We start from the raw sequence: 18,189 nt of genomic DNA on the forward strand, positions 1-18,189 counted from the left end.
CATTCTGAATTTTTTTACATTTTATTATAATTGTACTTGCTTTTTGGGATTTCCAAAATGTCCCTCCTAAACAAGTGAACGCTGATGGAACAGGCTGTGTATTATACCCCGAGTGTTTGGAGCATTGAACCCGATAACTGCTGCTCAGCGTCCAGATCAACTGGAGCCGCGGCCTGCGTCTTTCCTGGGGTCAGTCGGGGGTCCGATGATTGTCGCGGGAAGCAGCACCGAGATCAGCTTTGGGTTATCAGGCTGACTTTATTCTGCTGATACATCCCAGTGTAGCAGATTACTGAAGTATTCCCACATTAAAATAAATCCTCCACAACACCAACGCTGAATAAAACGTTTAATTTAGGCTCTCTGATGTATAGCACTGTTAATGCATCCTTTTTGTGAAACATTGTAAGACATAAAGCTATATTCATCAACAACCGGAACCTTTTATTTGTCCGCCGCTCATAATGACTCTTTGATCTTTTATTTTATTTCTTAAGAAATCATATCATTTTATTGAGAGCCAGGAAGCATTTTGTCTAAGAAGAATAAGAAGTGTCAACGTCTCCCGATGGAAGCAGATCCCTCACCGGCATTCATTTAAATAGCACTTTGGACGTGGTCTAGTAAAGACTTAGGAGGAAATTGCTTGCATACTTTGATTTATTATCGCCTTGGATTTATTTCCTCAAGAGTTTCCAGTCCTACGAGTCCAGGTCAGAGGGTGAGAAGACCCACGCACACACGCCCCGCTGTGACAGTATATGGAGTGTGTGTATTTGGATTGTATTTGTCTCTAGCATCCATGTGTTTTTTTGCTTTAAAAAATATCAACAAATGAAGAAGGAAAAAAAAAGAGTCACCAATAAACTCTCCTAAAGAGGCGCGGCGGGTCATAGGTTCATACGTAGATGGTCGGGGCGTTTAGCCACCACGGGGTAGGCCTGCTGCTTCATCTGACCCAGGTGGACCCCCGTGGGCTGGCGGATGGGGAGGGGGGCCGAGGCCTCGGAGTTGGAGGTCACGTCCATCTGCTCCGGGGTGGACAGCTCCATGGCCTGGTCCTGAGGGGACTGCATGACACTCGGACCACTGCCGGTGAGGAGGGGGCTTCGGGCCCAGCACTCCACCCCAGAGCACTTCACCGGGCTGAGAGGAAAAGGAGAGACAGAGGTCATTGGAGGTCAACATGGAGCCAACGTCAAAGATTGAAGGCCCACACAAGTCCTCTCTTCTGTATGTACAGGGTGTATGCAGGAATCCTGAAGTCAAAGGTAAGACCTTTTTTAAGACCCTTTCCATACATTTTAAGACCTCATCTCCATTTAGAGTTCTAACCGGTTACATTGGCGACACACTTTACCTCACATTGACTATATACAGTATTGATTGTCCTTCCTCCTTATCTTCCAACCATTTGGACGCAAACTTGCATTTCCCCATAACCATGTTGTTTAACAACCGGCGTAAACGGAGCTTCGCGCGCTATCAAGCAGTGAGCGTGCGATGTCCTGTTCAGATGACGTCAAATCCAACGGGATGCCATAAATAAACGACACAGAATCACACTACACACCTACGCCATGATTACATTCAGGCAGACTGTAGAATACAACCTCTTTGGACCATTTATATACTTATTGAAAACAAGCTACAAAATGTAATACCTTGGAAAATGCCCTTTAATAGCCTTAATTTTCGCTAAATTGATTTATCAACTTTTGATACTTTTTAAGACCCCGCTGACACCCTGATTGAAGGACTTGGATAAGGCTGGCATTATAAAGCTAATGCAGTAGCATCTTTTTAAAGAGGCCCTTTTTTCTACTTTTTGGGGGTTTCCCTCTCCTGTAGTATGTCTATCGGTTTTCGTGCATGTATCACAACAGAGCCGGCCAGCTAACCAATCAGAGCAGACTGGGCTCTGGTTTCAGACAGAGGGTGAAAAGAGGAGCTGCAGCACAGGCAGTATGAGACAAACAAAGAGCTTTTTGAACATTAAAGCATGGAGACATGTCCCAGAAGAGCAGTGTTTCTCAAACTTTTTCATACCAAGGACCACTTAACCAATAAAAAAACACTCGCGGACCACCTAACTCCACAAATACCACAAACACATCGTTTTTCTAGAACAGATTACAAATCGCCTGAAAATTGTACAAACAGGTGGTAACATGTGTGACGAAGGTGTTGCTCTGGGCTATATCATGCAATCGAAAGTGAAACTTAACCTCACTACATTGCAGAGATATTCCCATGAGAGTGCGGAAAACTTCAATTAACTTGTTTATTTAAAATGTGAAATGTTACCAATATACTCACGGACCACTAGGGGGCGCTCACGGACCACCAGTGGTCCGCGGACCATACTTTGAGAAGCACTGCAGTAGAGGTACTAAATACAAATATGAACCTTAAAATGAGCATCATCGTGCCACTTTAAGAGATATTGCTAAACTATTTTTATTTAAGAACCAGACTCAGCAAATGAGAGATTGAAGGAGAACTGCATTTGATCTATTAGTCTGCATGATAAAGACTCAACAATATGTTCAGAAATATTAATGACATGACAACATGTACAATGAAATGTTCATGATTCATTAATATGCCATGAACCATGTAAAAGATGAAATGTCCCCTGTGGTGATATGGGGTTTACCAATGAAGTCATTTTTTCCCAGCAGACACACAGACGTACCTGAGAGGAGTTCTCGGGCTGCCCACGATCCGTCGGGGTGAGCGGACTTTTGGCTCAAATGAAAACCTTTCTTTGATGTTATCCAGGACTGACGGAGCGACGTATGTGAAGCCCTGCAGAAACAAAAGAGACCAGAGACACACACAGTTACACCTCACACAGAAAGACATGCATCGACTTTAACATCTGATATCAACTCCAGAAGACTGCTTTTAATTCTTATGATGTATGCTGCTCTGTGATGCCCTGCCAGAATCTAATACATGAGCAAGAGCAATTAACTTGTGAGCAAGACGCTGCCTAACGACAAGCCTTTTCAAAGAACAACCTGTTTACTGTACACACTTGTGGCGTCTTGTTTGACATTTAGTATAATGTTAGAAACGTTCTCACTGTGATCAAGAGACAAACAAAGAAGAATGTAGTCGGAGGATTACCAGGAAGGCTTGGTTTGCGCTCTCGCTGAGGGTGGAGTCGTCCGGGCTGTCCACCGGAGTCTGACTGGTGAACTTGGAGTCGAACTGACTCACGTCTTCAGCTGATTGCTGCAAGGACAGAAGACGAACACAGGTGAGGAGGTGTGGTAAGAGGATGGGATTTTAACCTTTGCAGACCAGGACTCGACAGGAGAGGGGAAACCTCCAAAAGCATAAAAGGGCCTCTTTAAATTGGACTTCACATAAACAGGCTTCCTTCACCTGTTCCAGAGTTAAACTCAGGCTCAGTGTGAAGTATATTTTGAAGCGTTTGCAGGCCCTTACCACTCATATAGATTTCTTCAGTTCTTCCTCACATTATATAAGATGGTATTGTGCTTTAACCAACCAAAATAGGTTTGAGAAATCATTCTTCAAAAAGGGTGAACACATTAAAAGCAACATCCTATTTCAAAATGTGTCTTCTTGCATAACAATCACTTTTCAAACCTTGAAAACGTCACATTACATTTCAAGTATTTCCTGCACCTGTACAAACACTTCTTCTACACTTTAGTTATGAGTAGATATTCCAACTAACAACGTGACAGTCGGAAACAAGAGAAGACCTTGGTTTCGATTTCTGAAACAGGTAGTTTAATCTGGGCTGGATTTAAAATCCATCAAGAAGAAAAACTCCAACTACTTGAGAAGCATTAGAGGAGAGTTCACAGAGATCTGATTTCTGCATCTAACATTCTCGAATGTCAGACGATTCAGGATTCCTTGTGACCCGATACTCACCAGGAAAGGTTTGAAGGGAGGCTCCACTTTCCGAGCCAGCAGATCCTCCCAGTTAATGTGTCTGAAGAAGGGATGAGCCTGCGGGACAGCAGAGACACAGAGAGGGGCATTAAACATTCTGAGCTGCCATTAATACAACTACAGATCTCTAAGGGTCTCTGGGTTCTTACCTGCACTTCTGTGGCGTCTCCTGCGCCCGCTCCCAGCCGCGATGAGGCGTTTCTCTTCAACAACTGTGCAACCACGAGTCAAAGGTCAAAAATAATGCTTACACAACAACAGCTACACACTCAGGATAGGCGTTAAACAAACAGGAAGTACCCGCTTCAGGAGATCTCTGGCTTCTTGTGTGAGGTAGGGCGGGAGGCTGAGCTTACACTTCAGGATCTTGTCGATGGTCTTTTTCCGGTTTTCACCCGTGAAGGGAGGCTGCAGGGGAAAGAGAGAGGAAGGGGTTACTCCAACACTCCCAGATAATGACAGAGAGGGATGAAATCATCTGTTAATGTTGTAGAAGATGCACTGACCGCTCCTGTGAGCATGTCGTACATCAGAGCGCCGAGGCTCCACCAGTCCACCGCTCTGTTGTGTCCGCTTCTCATCAGGATCTCCGGGGCCCTGCAGCGATCACAGAGCAGTTCTTATTGATTAATGAATGAGTCAACAGTGAGCATGATAAGAGGAAAGGAAGTGTACAAGTGAGCAAGGAAGTATATGTGTATGCGGGTGCCTGAAAGCATGGATGTGAGAAGGGAAATGAGAGAGCGCCGCTCACATGTATTCGATGGTGCCGCAGAACGTGTGTGTGACTGTGCCGTCGTGAATGGACTCTTTACACAGCCCGAAGTCGGTCAGCTTTACATGACCTGGAAGAAAAAACAAACACAATCAGATACAATTATTCAGAATTATTTGTGGCAAATAATCAACATGTGGCAAATCCCAGGAATATCTGTATTTTCTCACACACCCTGGTTGTTGAGCATGATGTTCTCAGGCTTCAGGTCTCTGTAGATGATGCCCTTCTGGTGCAGGTGACCCATCGCCATGGAGATCTCTGCCAGGTAGAAGCTACAGAGGGAGACAAAGAAAACACGTTTGATATCGCTGATCAAAAAAACATGATAAATAGATCTTTAAATGAGTTTCAGCTGTTTGATATCTATATACCATGATATTAAATAATTCAATAAATACAGGAGACATTTTGAAAAACAACAATTGTTTGTGAATGTAATATTTAGCCACAAAAAAAAATCTAATTATTGTTTCCAAACTCAGTTTTGTTTAGATATGAAGGCCGAATTTTATATTATCATATGTTTGACCCTCTGTCTGAAACCAGAGCCCAGTCTGCTCTGATTGGTTAGCTGGCCGGCTGTTGTGATTGGTCAACCACTTAGAGATCTCCCACCCCTAAGTCTATCACGTATGATGTGTTGGAGCGATAGCCAATAGAAGCACGAATTTTACAAAGTGATGTCACTATGTTCCTGAAGTAAACAAAGGAGTCCAATGGAGGCGTTTCAGGCAGTGGAAAAAGGCATAATAATACCTCTTTAACATACACCAAACACAATAGAGGATTATTTCTCATGATGACATAGTTATAGTCTGATATTAAACTACCAACACTCACCAGGCTGTGTCCTCCATGAAGATGCCCTCCCTCTCCAGCTGCATGAACAGTTCTCCTCCTGAACACATATTTATACTGTTAATGAAACACACACCCTCTCTAAAGGTCAGGGTGTGCAGCTGACCCTCACAGTCACTGCTGACACGTGGTGTGTATGTGCATGTCTGGTACTAACCACTCAGGTACTCCAGGATGAGGTACAGCTTCCCCCCCGTCTGGAAGGCATAGATGAGATCCACGATGAAGGGGTGCTTCACCTCCTCCAGGATGTTCCTCTCTGCCTTGGTGTGGGCCGTGTCCTTGGCGTTGCGAACAATCATAGCCTGGAGGACAAGATCCACATATTAGCTTATTTGATTGTTATTTAGTCTCTTCGCTTCTTAATGACTGTTTTGAAAAGTAAATGTTTAATGTCTTCCAGTCGCAGGATATCTTAATGCTTTTTATGTTTTTTCTGTAAAGTACTCTCAATTGCCTTGTGTGCTTGCCTGTGTGTGCTTGCCTGCCTTGAAACACTGGGTATGTTTTGATGCAAAACAAAGATGTGGAAAAACTCCAGACAACAACATGTTCCCGTCAACAGGTTGTGTATCACGGGGTGTTTCTCAATCTCGAGTACGCTTGCTTGCTTGGTAGCACATGTCTTCCGCGTCACTTGCTTCAGAAGCGAGGCAAGAATTCTTCCTGGCATTCGGAAAACAAAGAGTGGAACAGGCTAGCAAGTGTGCAGGTGTGCGTCATATGAGAGGCCCCGCCTTACATTTTCCGCCACAGATTTGGGGAAATTGGTCCGTGCGCAAAGCATTGTGGGGATTTTAAGACCGCGGAGTCTACACGTGCAGCCTTGAAATTTCTCCAAACGAAGTACGCCGGGCTCGGTAGAATTCTAAGTATACTGGACATTGGAACAGTACTTCGGCGGCACTCGATGACGTAGTCTGGAGCAACTTTACTCGAGATTGAGAAACACCCACTGCCTTATGAGTCACTTCCTTGTTTGTCCTGGATGACTAATAGAAAGAAAGTGATGCAACGACATATAAAAACATCTGAGAGGCTGCCAATTAGGTGACAAACAAAAAGGTTGCTGTTTGATTAATTTAAGAATAAAATGTACTTTATGTTCGTGCACAAAAACTAGTTTGTAGGTTAAAGGGGCTCATTCTCAGGTTCATATTAGTCTTTAGTGTCTCTACTGGGACACGTCTCCATGCTTTAATGTTCAAAAGGCTCTTTATTTCTCTCATACTGTCTGTGCTGCAGCACTTCTTTTCACCCTCTGTCTGAAACCAGAGCCCAGTCTGCTCTGATTGGTTAGCTGGCCGGCTCTGTTGTGATTGGTCAACCGCTTAGAGATGTCCCGCCCCTTAGCCTATCATGTACGATGTGTTGGAGTGCTAGCCAATAGAAGCGCGAGTATTACATAGTGATGTGATTATGTTCTGGAAGTAATCAAAGGAGTCCAATGGAGGCGTTTCAGGCACCAAGCGCCTCGTTAAGGAAAACATCCGCTTTGGGTTGAATAAAGTTAAACCAAGAAATGCTCTCAGTTTCACTCTCATGTGTGTGTTGTGTAGACTGAGAGACTGAGAATGAACCCTTGAACAATGTCCCTGAGATACAGTACTGTATCTCTTATTTCATTCTGATTAAATTTAATTAATTAAGGCAAAGTACTTTTCCCCTTAAAGGCCCTGACACACCTACCCGATTTTGGGAGTCAGAGGCCGTCAGGCATTCGCGGCGCCCTACTCAGGATGGTGTGTCCCGCACCGTTGTTGCTTTACAGCACATCGGCCAAAGAAACCACTCTGATTGGCTGCTGCCTCTTTTGAATGACGAATACACACTACCGCTGCCTGCTGGTAAGAACAGTTATTGCCACTCGTCGACTGAAGTATTTGCGTTGTGTTCATAGGCGGGCGGCGTAGGCGGGCGGCGTAGCCGACGCAGGCGACGTAGCGGACGTAAAAGTCGGGACGCCTACGGTACGCATTCTTTGGTCTCAGGTTGGTGTGTAGCTGCCTTTAGTTCCGTTAGTACCCCTTATGTTGCGTTCACACCAAAAAGAGTACTTAGTGCCGGGAACTTTTACCCCCATTTTTAGTGCCTGCTAGAGGTGGTACTATCCTGGGGGGAAAAAGTGCCCCAGTTCTGATTGGCCGGGCGAATTACAAACCACGCCCCGTAAAACTCGGGAAAAGTTTTGTGAAGCCGCCATTGTATTTGTGGCATTAGCATTATTAGCATTAGCGCACCAACGCAGGGAGACTAACTTATGGCAACACAAAAAAAAACATGGGAGCGGTGGAGATGAGGAGGTGTTGGCGTTCTGGCGATTTACTCGGAAGGCTTCAGTAGAAGCTGCTGGGAGTCCCTAGCCAGTCCACAACTCCGGGGACTTCTGGTGGGGAATTCGGGCGGCAGTATACGCCGTGAAGTTGTTTGCAGCCTGCCAGTAAACCCAAAGCAGAAGAAGACGAAGTGACGTCAGCGGCTCCTTTGCGTAATCTTCCCTCAGGGAAAAGTACTCCGGTGTGAACGCGATTGGTACTCAATAATAAGTGCCGGCACTAAGTACTGCAAAGTATGCGGTGTGAACGTGGCTATTGCATCTTTTTAAGTGTTTCTTCTAGTTCTTTAGCTCTGAAAATGACGCAGTGCATATTTATTACCCACTTAAGGCGAGACACGGCAGGCAAAAACATCGTTTTTCAAGTACTGGTCAATTTTGAGATGTTGTGCTCTTTTGATTCTATAACATGTTTTCTTTCAGGCTTTTGGAAGGAAAACGTACAAAATACACATTTAAGTGTTTATTTTACTATAGTTTGTCTATTTGTGTCTGTAGATTTATCCTAAATTCACCAAAGGTTAGCATTCTAACGTAACATAAAGTACCGCGACCGCTGTGTGCACCATGTCAACAGAGATATCGTTGGAAAGCTGTGTCTCTCCTGCACAATCTCATCGGATCCAAATATGGTCATTTCCTTTGTATCAGCAACCAATCGTGAAAGCACAAAGGGGTCTTAAACCAAGAAACGAAATCTCATTTGCTGGTGTAAATTTCTGACAACGTGATTCGTTCAGATGCGTCACGTGGGGTGCTAAAACACTTCCTGGTTAGCTTTCCGCTAGAAATTGAAATCTCAAAATGGCAAAAGAACGGCAAAAAAAAACGTTCACAGAGAAGACGACAACAATTGTCACTTGCACGAAGCAAGGTTATACAAAAGACAAATGACCCCGAACATGAAATACCTTCACGGAGTGCGTCGAGGCGCAAGCTGTCATCCAAAGAACAGGAGGGTTTAGCTAGCGCCTCACTGCAATCTTTAAAGGTCGTTTTCTCAAAATGAGTTTTTTCTCCAACTCTGAGTTCGAAATTTCAACTTCAGTAACACGTAGAGACACCAAACCTTCCAGTTATATTCCTATCAATATTATGAAGGCTTTTACAGAAGGGTTTGTTCATATGTCATTCATAGCCTGAATTATACAACATTGTATACCTAAAAACATGGCGAAAATTGATATTTTAGGGCTGTTGACAGTATTTTCTGATTTATGGAGTGATAAAAAGAGATATCCAATATCCCTTCTGTAAAAGCCTTAGATACTAATATGACTACAAAATGAAACAAGAATTTTGAACCTGGCTTTATCCAAAGTTCAGATTTCGATTCCTGAAATGTGTTAACATATGTGCATATTTAATGAGATAATGGGTAATTTGCATATTTAAACATGCTATTTCAGAAAACTTGTAATACAAAAAACAATTGCCTTATTGTAAGTAATGAACTGGAGACATTTCTAGCTGATACCTTTAAGTTAAAAAAATGACCCTATTCACCTGGGGTGTCTCGCCTTAAGCTTTAAAATTCTCTGGAGAATAATGATGTCTATAGACCAGGGGTGCCCAACCTGTTATGAACCGAGAGCTACTTTTAAAGTTGCCAGTCTGCCGAGATCTACCAGTCCAAATAGACGTGCGTAGCCATTACTGACAGCCTACTACCAGGTAAATACACACTTCTACTTGTATAAAACTGACCTTTGTACGATTAATACCTCGTAAAATACTGCAGATCCTTTATCTTACCTCTTTCTAATCTACACACATACAAGTATTTAACTGAAGTTACACAACAGTGTTGTTGATACAGAGTTAGAGTTTATTCACACGTCACTACAGTGGGTAATGTTTTCAAGAAACATTGAACAGTGCTGCCACATATGACACAGGAAAAAAGAAAAGACTCTGAACCCTTTCTTTGCCATTATATAAAAATAGTGTTGCTACAAAAGTATAAATTAGGCTTACTAATAAGACAACTCAGATCTGAAGCTACACAGGAATCTGCTGCAACAGTGCAATAAAAAAGACAAAATTAATAGAATCAAACCCTTTTTTTGTTGCATTTTAGTAGATTATAAAAATAAATGCCTTTAAAATAGGATGCAAGCAACACTAGTTTCTTAACCTGAATTGATAATAGACTATAATCAATTTAAGTTTGAATTCTTATACCATTTTGTACAATAATTATAATGAATAAGTTCAAACAAACTAAAACTTACAGCTGATTAATAACGGTATCTAACTTGAGTTTTTATTATATCAAAAACCTGTTGAAATGCTACTGTTTTTTACTGTCCCCCAAAAGCGCGTCGGCAGCCTCCAGGAAAGCTTCTTTCACAACTTCGCCGTCTTTGAAAGACTTCATGTGTTTCTCAAGAACGTGACTGACACGATAAGATGCTATGGTAGCAGCCTTGCTCTTGTTGTTGGGCCTGGTGGAAATGGACTGCTGTGCATTTAGCTGTCCTTTCAGGCCCCTCCCCTTTTGGAGCGTAGGGCAGAATTAGGAGGGAATTCCGTCTCGTAGCGTTTGTGCACGGTTTTGAAATGCCGCTCCTAAATTACCCTTCTCCGATAAAGCCACGCTCGCATTGCAGATGAGACAGATGGACTTTGAATTGGAATAGATGCAAAAATAATCATCCTCCCACTCGGAGTGAACATTATATATTTTGGGCTTTTTTGCTTCTGCCATAATTGCGGTCTTGTGTGTGTGCGGACTGTCACTCCTGTTGACACGGACAACGTTAGCGAAATAGTGCACTGCCCACTGCCCACCAGCCACGCCCCGACACATGGGGTCACGCCGGCCAATCACAAAGCTTTGATGCGTTCAAATGCATTATTCTAGCAAAGGAAGATTATGTTATAGGACGTTAACGATAAAACAGAATATTGTTGTTCTATTTTTAGACACATCTGGCGATCGACCGGTTGGGCACCCCTGCTATAGACTGAGCACCATCAGTGTCTCCTGTGCCCTGTACTACTTCAACAGAACCTGGATATGTTTGAGTTATCTGGCTTAACTAACCCTAACAAATGAGATCTCGCTAAGCGGTCCTACGACTCTGGTTATCAACTTGGTAAATCAACCCAGGGTTTCTCTGTCCGGCTATTAGCACGTTCACGTGAAAGGGGTGGAGTTAGCAACATTTGACCAATCACAAACAGGGACAAGCGTACTGACAGCGCAGCGTCATACTTCCTGAATGAAAAGTAAACTATAATATTAGACAAATATGAAGAAGTTAAACTTTAAACATCCATGACTTAAACCAGGGATGGACAAATGGCAGCCCGGGGGCCGCAGATTAATTTATAAACAACGTAATTAATTAAAATATATATATACATTTTATTTTTGTATTACTTGTAGTAGCCTACTGATACCGTCCACTAGACTCCTAGTTACGTCGCGAGCTGCGTACATGATTTCGTTCGGCAGCCAAATACCGCAAAAATAATCTGTGACACGTTTGTGTGTGTTGTGTTTGTGTCCCGGGGAAACACTCACAAGAAACACCGGCTGTTGTTATGCCCGCTGTGACGTTAAGTTGCCGCTTGTAATTATGCCGTTACAAGCTTAAAAGTTGAAGTTTAATATTCTAAAAACCAAAATTTATTTGAAAATCAGATGAAAACAAACTGTCACGGACCCTGCCGTGTTATCTATGATTACTATACGCTTTTCATTCATAATTTCAGCGGGAGGGAGGGGGAGCGGCGCTGAGGAACAGCAGAGTGCGGGTTGACAGGTGCCTTAGGTTCAAGTTAGACAACTAATGTCTGGGTTAGTGTTCATGACTTCATGTTTATTTCATCTTAATGGTTAATCTTGATGCACACACATTTTCCGTGCTTTCCAATAGTTTAAAATAGTTTTATTCCACCGTTAAATAACCTGTTCAATACAAACAATTCATTTCTTTGTTAATTATGGATGACTGATCTGAATTCTAATCCCCTTCTCACTTTCAAACTGGGCTTTTATTTAATTAGTAGACTATCAAAAATGGTCAGTAGTAACTAAATGTCATCCAATTACTGCTTTACTCACTATTGGCAACTAATAGCTATGTTGTATAAATGTGTATCAACCTCACACAGAGCAAGGAGTCAAATGATCATTTAGGAGTAAAGTATATTGATTGAGATATATCATTTAGCAGTTTTTCTCAGTTAATAGTTTCAATGTGCATTCAAAACCATAATGACACGTCAGGCTAGTTTTGCTCATTAAGACTGCACATATATTTTACCTCAGCATAAATGTTACAATTCATATGCGTATTGTTTCATTTTGAGGTGCAATAACAGCAGTAATAGATGTTACATCCTACATCCTGGTGTTGTAGCTAAAAGTATCTTGTTTGTTATTTAAATACATTATTATTATTATAACATTTGATTGGTAGGTGATCTTAGACACATTTTGATCTTGTATTTATTATTATTATTATACTTTATTGAACAAGGACCATGCATACAAATACATAAATCTCGAAATGAGAAAAGAGGATGAATGCCAGATTGTAGGTAACAGCTAAACTATGTTATTCTAATTGTTGAACATGGTTTATGTTCAGCTGCTGGAGTGTGTTTCGTTTCACTGTCTGACACCATTGATGTGTCACTGTCTACCTGCAGGAAACCTGGAAAAGCCCTGATGATTTCCTCTGTAGATGATAGTTAAAGTGCATTTACTCCTATGTCTTAATTACTTCTTCCTCTCACGAACTCTGCCCCTGAAGCTAAAGGCCTTTATCAAAGTGGTGCAATTCAAAAACGCCTTGTTGAAATCTGGCACGTGTTCAGCGGGTCACCGGGGTCATTCATCAGCAGTGTGAGTATCAGGCAGAGTGTTTAAAGTGCCAATGCTGCAGCAGCGCTACATGGCAACCACCCAGCAAGCAGTGAAATCTAAACCCCTCCACCATTCAAGGGCGGCCATCATTTGCACCATAATGTTTATTTGTAGAAAAACAAGCATGCAATTACGTTTGACAGGACACACACTGGGAAGTGATTTAAGCTGAAAAAAATACCTTTTTTAAAACTTTCATGGCAAATATTTTGCCCGATGCAGCTCCGACGACTTTTCGGACTTGAAAAACCTGCATAAAAGAGGAAGTGATGTTTAAAGCAATCATTAGAGGGGAAGAAGGCAAAGTGTGGAACAGTAGAGGTGTGTGTGTTAAAGGTCCCATGTCATGCTTTTCTGGCTATTACCCGTCCCCTTGTTGTTATGTAGCTTTTTCTGCATGTAAACGGTCTGCAGAGTCACAAACCCTCAAAGTACACCCTGTAGCGAGTAAAACTCTAACACAGAAAAGACCTGTCTGTGCTGCCCCAGAACGCCTCGAAGGAGATTTATCTTTTTCCATTGTTTACTTCTTGGGTATAGTGATGTATTTCGGGTATAGTGACGTTACGTCCGCGGAGCCGTTACGTTTGGACCAATCCGCGGACTTCCTCACACACACACTCGGCGGGACGTTGCGAGGCTCGCTGCTGCTAGGAGTGGGACACTGTGAGCTGGCTCACTGGTGTGGGGTCGGCGAGACACCGCAGAACTCAGCCTGGGCACACACACAAACTCCCAGCCAGGCTGCGGGTGTGTGTGTGGTGTGTGTGTGTGTGTGTGTGTGTGTGTGTGTGTGTGTGTGTGTGTGTGTGTGTGTGTGTGTGTGTGCCCAGGCTGGGTTTCGCTGTGTCTCGCTGTCTTGCAGACGGCCACTGGGCTCACAGGGAGGGGGGGGCAGGAGCTCCAACAAGCCGTTTAGGACAGAGAGTGAATACACATATTATACAGAGATGCTGTATGAGAAGCCAATGTGAGTTTGGAAAATTGCACAATATAAATGTATTCTAGTCGACCTCAACAATGGAATTATGATCAGTAGAAATGGCCATGACATGGGACCTTTAAGTGTAGTTTCTCATCTGCCATCTTAAGGCTTGCCCCTCTCGAGTACTGCATGTACCTTTCCATATCCGCCTTTCCCCAGGACCCTCAGCAGCTCGAAGCACTCCGGTCGGATGTTCTCCGTCCCCTGGTTCACGTTGTCCTCCGATATCTCGATCTTCTCACAGTCGTCCATGTTGCTGCACAGACACAGGATTTAATGCATTGTGCTCTTGTCAAAAATAAAAATTATAATAATGTGTGAACACAAGCACAGAAGGCTAACTCGAGTACTCACAACTCAAATCCAGTGCACTGGTCCATGATATCACTGATTTCAACCTGGAAGAAAATAGGAAACACATCATAAACACAAGTCATTAAGCTTTTATGTTTTATAATAATTCTCTGCTCCATAGTTTTTCTCTTCACTATATTCAGTCTAATATTTAATATTCCATCCGTCACATACTTATGTTAATATAATACCTTGCTTTATATCTTGTTATTGTTAATTTGTAAAGTCAACAACATGTATATTTTCTACTTTCTTGTTTATTTCTTTCTTTTAATTGTTATTGTACAATGCCATGTCTTTTATGCTGCTGAAACATTTTCTTATAAGTGCTAACTGCTGTAAAACATTTTGACCACTCTGTAGGAGCTTTTGACCTCAAGGACATTTTCCATTTCTTTCTTGTGTTTAAAAGACATTGTGAGTTCAATACTATGATAATAAACCATTCATAATACATGTCATCTTTTACAAATCAATAGCTATAATGAGGATAATGACTGAGCAAGCATATTTGAATGGTAATCTTCATGTTCCAGCTTCTCCTCTTTTAGGATTTGCTGGTTTTCCCAACACTGTACTCTTACTCCAAAAGGGAGCATTTTGGGGGTTTTGGTCAACCAACCAAGAGAAGACATGAGAAGGTGAAGAAGATACCGCTTCATAGGCCAGACCACTGATCGGTTAGAAGAAGAGTTCATTTTCAGATTTAAATCAGGGAAATAATCTAAAAATTGCCTCCCAACTTGTATTCTATGGTACAACATTCATATTGTCTGCCCGTTTACAAAGGTTTCATCTCAGACACTGATCTGACAAACAAGAGCTGCTCTGTTGTAATAGTTGCCCAATCAGTGCTGTATGTGTATTAGGTAAACGTTTTTTATCCTAAAGAATAAAGAAATGTAAATGTATATATGTGTGTGCAGTTGAGGGTTAACTGTTTTCTATTCAAAGTCTATAATCTATAACAGCCAGTGATGATGGGTTTGCTGTACTTGTATGATAATACATAAAGCAGTATTTACACTATAATTCATAAATATAATTTAGATCAATTGTTTTTGACTTATTTCCAGTTGAAAGCACTCTTCAGTAGTGCTGTGTTGCTGCATTTCACACTGAATGTGAACAGAAACACAGCAGCTTTAAGTCCACACAGTCCCACTCTGTTGCAGCCTTGCCAAAATAAACTGTTGCACACTGAGCCACATTTATCACTGCAGCACCTTTGGCCAAGTATGGCTCTGTTTGCACAACTCCCAACTTGACAGCGATGCTTTCTGACCCGGGACAGCCTGAACAATGCATGCATTTCACCACTAGCTGACCTTACATGTAATATGATAAAATCAGAAAAAAAGTGACAGCTCTGTCATGATCGCTGTCGGGTTGAAAAGGCCCGAGCCCCGGCTGCAGGAGCAGGCCTGCGGTGGCTGGCCGGCTAGCATGCTAACAGCTACATGCTAACATCTACAGCTAGCTAGCTGCTCTGCGTGAAGAGTTTCTGTGTGACAAGTCCCCGCAGACACGCTCAACATCCCCCATTAAAGTACCTCCTCAACCTCATCGTCGGAGACATTTTCCTCCGGCTGGTCCAGATCAATGTCAAACATTCCGGCCATGGCAGCGCTTCGCTCGGATCGCTCTGTGACAGAATTGCAGGCGTTCCCCACCTCATGGACAAACACACACCGCCGCCATAACCGGCTACTACACTGAGCATGCGCAGTTTGACACTCAAAGAGAGGGGCGGTGAGCTGGGCTTTTATTTTGAAGGACTGGGAGAAACTGGTGAACAGGTTTCTTATTTTATGTGGGTTATTTTTTTAACACACTGTTACAATATTGTGCACAAAACCAATTGTAGTGTGCAATAATCACTGCTATTTAAAAACATACATTTAAAGAAACACTCCAGTAGTGATGGCGAGATTAAGCCTTATGAAGCTTTGAAGCTTTCCAGCCAATTGGTTCGCAAAAGGGTTCATCTCATGAGGCTTCATCATGGGCTTCATTTGAACACAAACCCCCTGTTGGTCAAAGTGTGTAAAACAGGCAGATTGGACATCTCAACAGTGTGCTCTCTCATACCGAGTTCCCATTGAGTAAAGCCTTAGAATAACTCTAAACAACGAACATTAAATTATATTTTCATGTTAACAATATTGTATTTATTCCAGTTTAATGATTGTGATTGAAAAGCCTAAGGAGGCACACATTGCAAAGAGGGATTTGTATTCCTTAATAATATTCATAAACTTAACCATGTTGTAGCCTGAGAAAGGCTAAACCATATCAAAGAATACATTCATTAACTACATTATCTCATTTAGCTGTAGCTTTTATAAACAACAAAAAAGACGTATTGTTCAGTCGTTGAACCAGGGACCCTGCAGTCACGAGTCAACTGTTTTCCAGCTGAGCCACAGCACACACACTAAAGCTCCCTGAAAACACTGCAAGATATGTATTCCTGTATTTATTCATGTTTTTATTGATGTTTTTATTCCTACATTTATTTATGCTTGTATCTATTTATACTTATGACATGTTCCGACCTCTAGTGAGGGTCTGAGCTCTTTTGATTCCATCTTGTCACCGGGCCCGGGTACAGGAGGGGTAATATGGTTCTTGTATAATACATCCATGGGTATTATGAGCGTTGTGGTTCAACCATGGATGTATAATAAGAACGGTTCAACGGTTCAACCGATCTGAATGGCTTCCTGAAGCAGTCACGTGGTATCGACAGGCAGCGAGGCTTCGTTTGTCATCGATGACGTCACTGGCCCAAAACGATACAAGCCTCGATACATGCTTCACAAAAAGCTTCGACAAGCCTCGGCGCAATACATCACTACACTCCAGAGAGTTTTTTTTATGAGGTCTCAATATACTGTGTTATTTATGTCACTAACTTAGTTCTTCAAACTACTGCCAGTAGTGTACTTATTTGTCTTTTTATTACTAATGTCTGTGTGCTTTCGTTTTAATCATTGCTTGTCAAGATGTGCAATTTGGACATGGACTTTTAAAAGTAAATGTAAAAAAAAACATTGCTCCCACTTTGCAGCATTTCAATATTTATTTATTTCATTATTTATGTGAGCATTTATACATTTCTGTATCAAGCAATACATTTAGTTATTATTGTATTTGGGTTTGTAGTTTTATTTCCTTTATGATTTCTTTTGCATTTATTTCTATTGTAAATGTCATTTTTCATTTGTGGAAAATACTTGTTTAACCAGTAAAATAATTCTGTGTTGAAATAGACACTTATTTGCAGTTATTTACTAATTTGATTCCCTTTTCCCCCCCGTTTTGATACTCTGGTCAATCGTATTAACTTTGCGTGTGAGGAAAAAGTACTCATGTCCAGTACGGGGATCGAACCCGCGACCTTGGCGTTATTAGCACCACGCTCTAACCAGCTGAGCTAACCGGACTTAAACAGGTTTGCGGACGTGACGTCAAAAAATCAGACAACACCCCTAACCAGAGCCAGAGCCATATAATAGAAGAGTTACGACATCTCCGTTCACTCCAATGGACCACTTTTTTTACAGCAATGGCGGATCGTGGAGCCTCTCAATCGTTCCCCGGAAGTTAGCGCCAAGGCTAGCAGAGCTGTAGAGTTGCAGCATAATAACCGTTCTTGACGGACTTTTAAAGGTAAGAAGAAGTTTAAAGATTTATATTGCGGATATTATCAGTAGGCCTACATCTGATTCAAATTAACATGTGTATTAAAGGATGTCAGTGGATTATCCCTAAATTAGTAGATTTAGGGAACGTTTACAGATAACAGATTAAGCTAGGATACCGAAGCAAGTTAGCAACAGACGTTAAACAGCCTTTTAATTGTAAATTCCGTTCTCTTAATGTCTATTTGGTCCAACGTTGTTGAATTAGAGAAGAGGGGCTTCTAAAAGGGATTGTATGCGGGGTGGAGGGAGTTAAATATTAGATAAATATAACTGGTGCGTGTAAGAGTGAGTGTTTTTAGCAGAGCCATATTGTGTCCTTGTGATTATGTTGATTATTACCTGTCTGTA

The 18,189-nt window shown here is 42.0% G+C and overlaps 1 protein-coding gene and 1 non-coding gene across 2 annotated transcripts; both read right to left on the minus strand.

Moving 5' to 3' along the window:
• Positions 1–7: 7 nt before the first annotated feature.
• Positions 8–15,858, minus strand: rps6kb1b (ribosomal protein S6 kinase b, polypeptide 1b). Its single transcript, XM_034224585.1, has 15 exons — positions 15,685–15,858; positions 14,132–14,175; positions 13,913–14,033; positions 12,974–13,042; positions 5,733–5,880; positions 5,558–5,615; positions 4,889–4,989; positions 4,694–4,784; positions 4,446–4,536; positions 4,240–4,347; positions 4,089–4,151; positions 3,919–3,996; positions 3,136–3,243; positions 2,699–2,811; positions 8–1,146 (listed from the first exon to the last, which is right to left on the minus strand). Exons 1-15 carry the CDS (start codon positions 15,751–15,753, stop codon positions 891–893), a joined length of 1,518 nt encoding a protein of 505 aa, XP_034080476.1. The 5' UTR covers positions 15,754–15,858; the 3' UTR covers positions 8–890.
• Positions 15,859–17,506: 1,648 nt separating this feature from the next.
• On the minus strand, positions 17,507–17,580 carry trnai-aau. The gene has a single exon. It is a non-coding gene; the product is annotated as a tRNA-Ile (tRNA).
• Positions 17,581–18,189: the final 609 nt, after the last annotated feature.

Source organism: Gymnodraco acuticeps, unplaced genomic scaffold (assembly GCF_902827175.1).
Source record: "Gymnodraco acuticeps unplaced genomic scaffold, fGymAcu1.1, whole genome shotgun sequence".
NCBI lineage: Eukaryota > Metazoa > Chordata > Actinopteri > Perciformes > Bathydraconidae > Gymnodraco > Gymnodraco acuticeps.

Excerpts from the sequence above, each read along its gene's own strand:
- rps6kb1b (XM_034224585.1), bottom strand. The coding sequence starts at position 15,753 with ATGGCCGGAATGTTTGACATTGATCTGGACCAGCCGGAGGAAAATGTC. Across the intron at positions 14,176-15,684 it reads CCGACGATGAGGTTGAGGAG|GTTGAAATCAGTGATATCAT; the intron begins GTACTTTAATGG and ends ATTTTCTTCCAG. Across the intron at positions 1,147-2,698 it reads AGCCCGAGAACTCCTCTCAG|CCCGGTGAAGTGCTCTGGGG; the intron begins GTACGTCTGTGT and ends TTTTCCTCTCAG.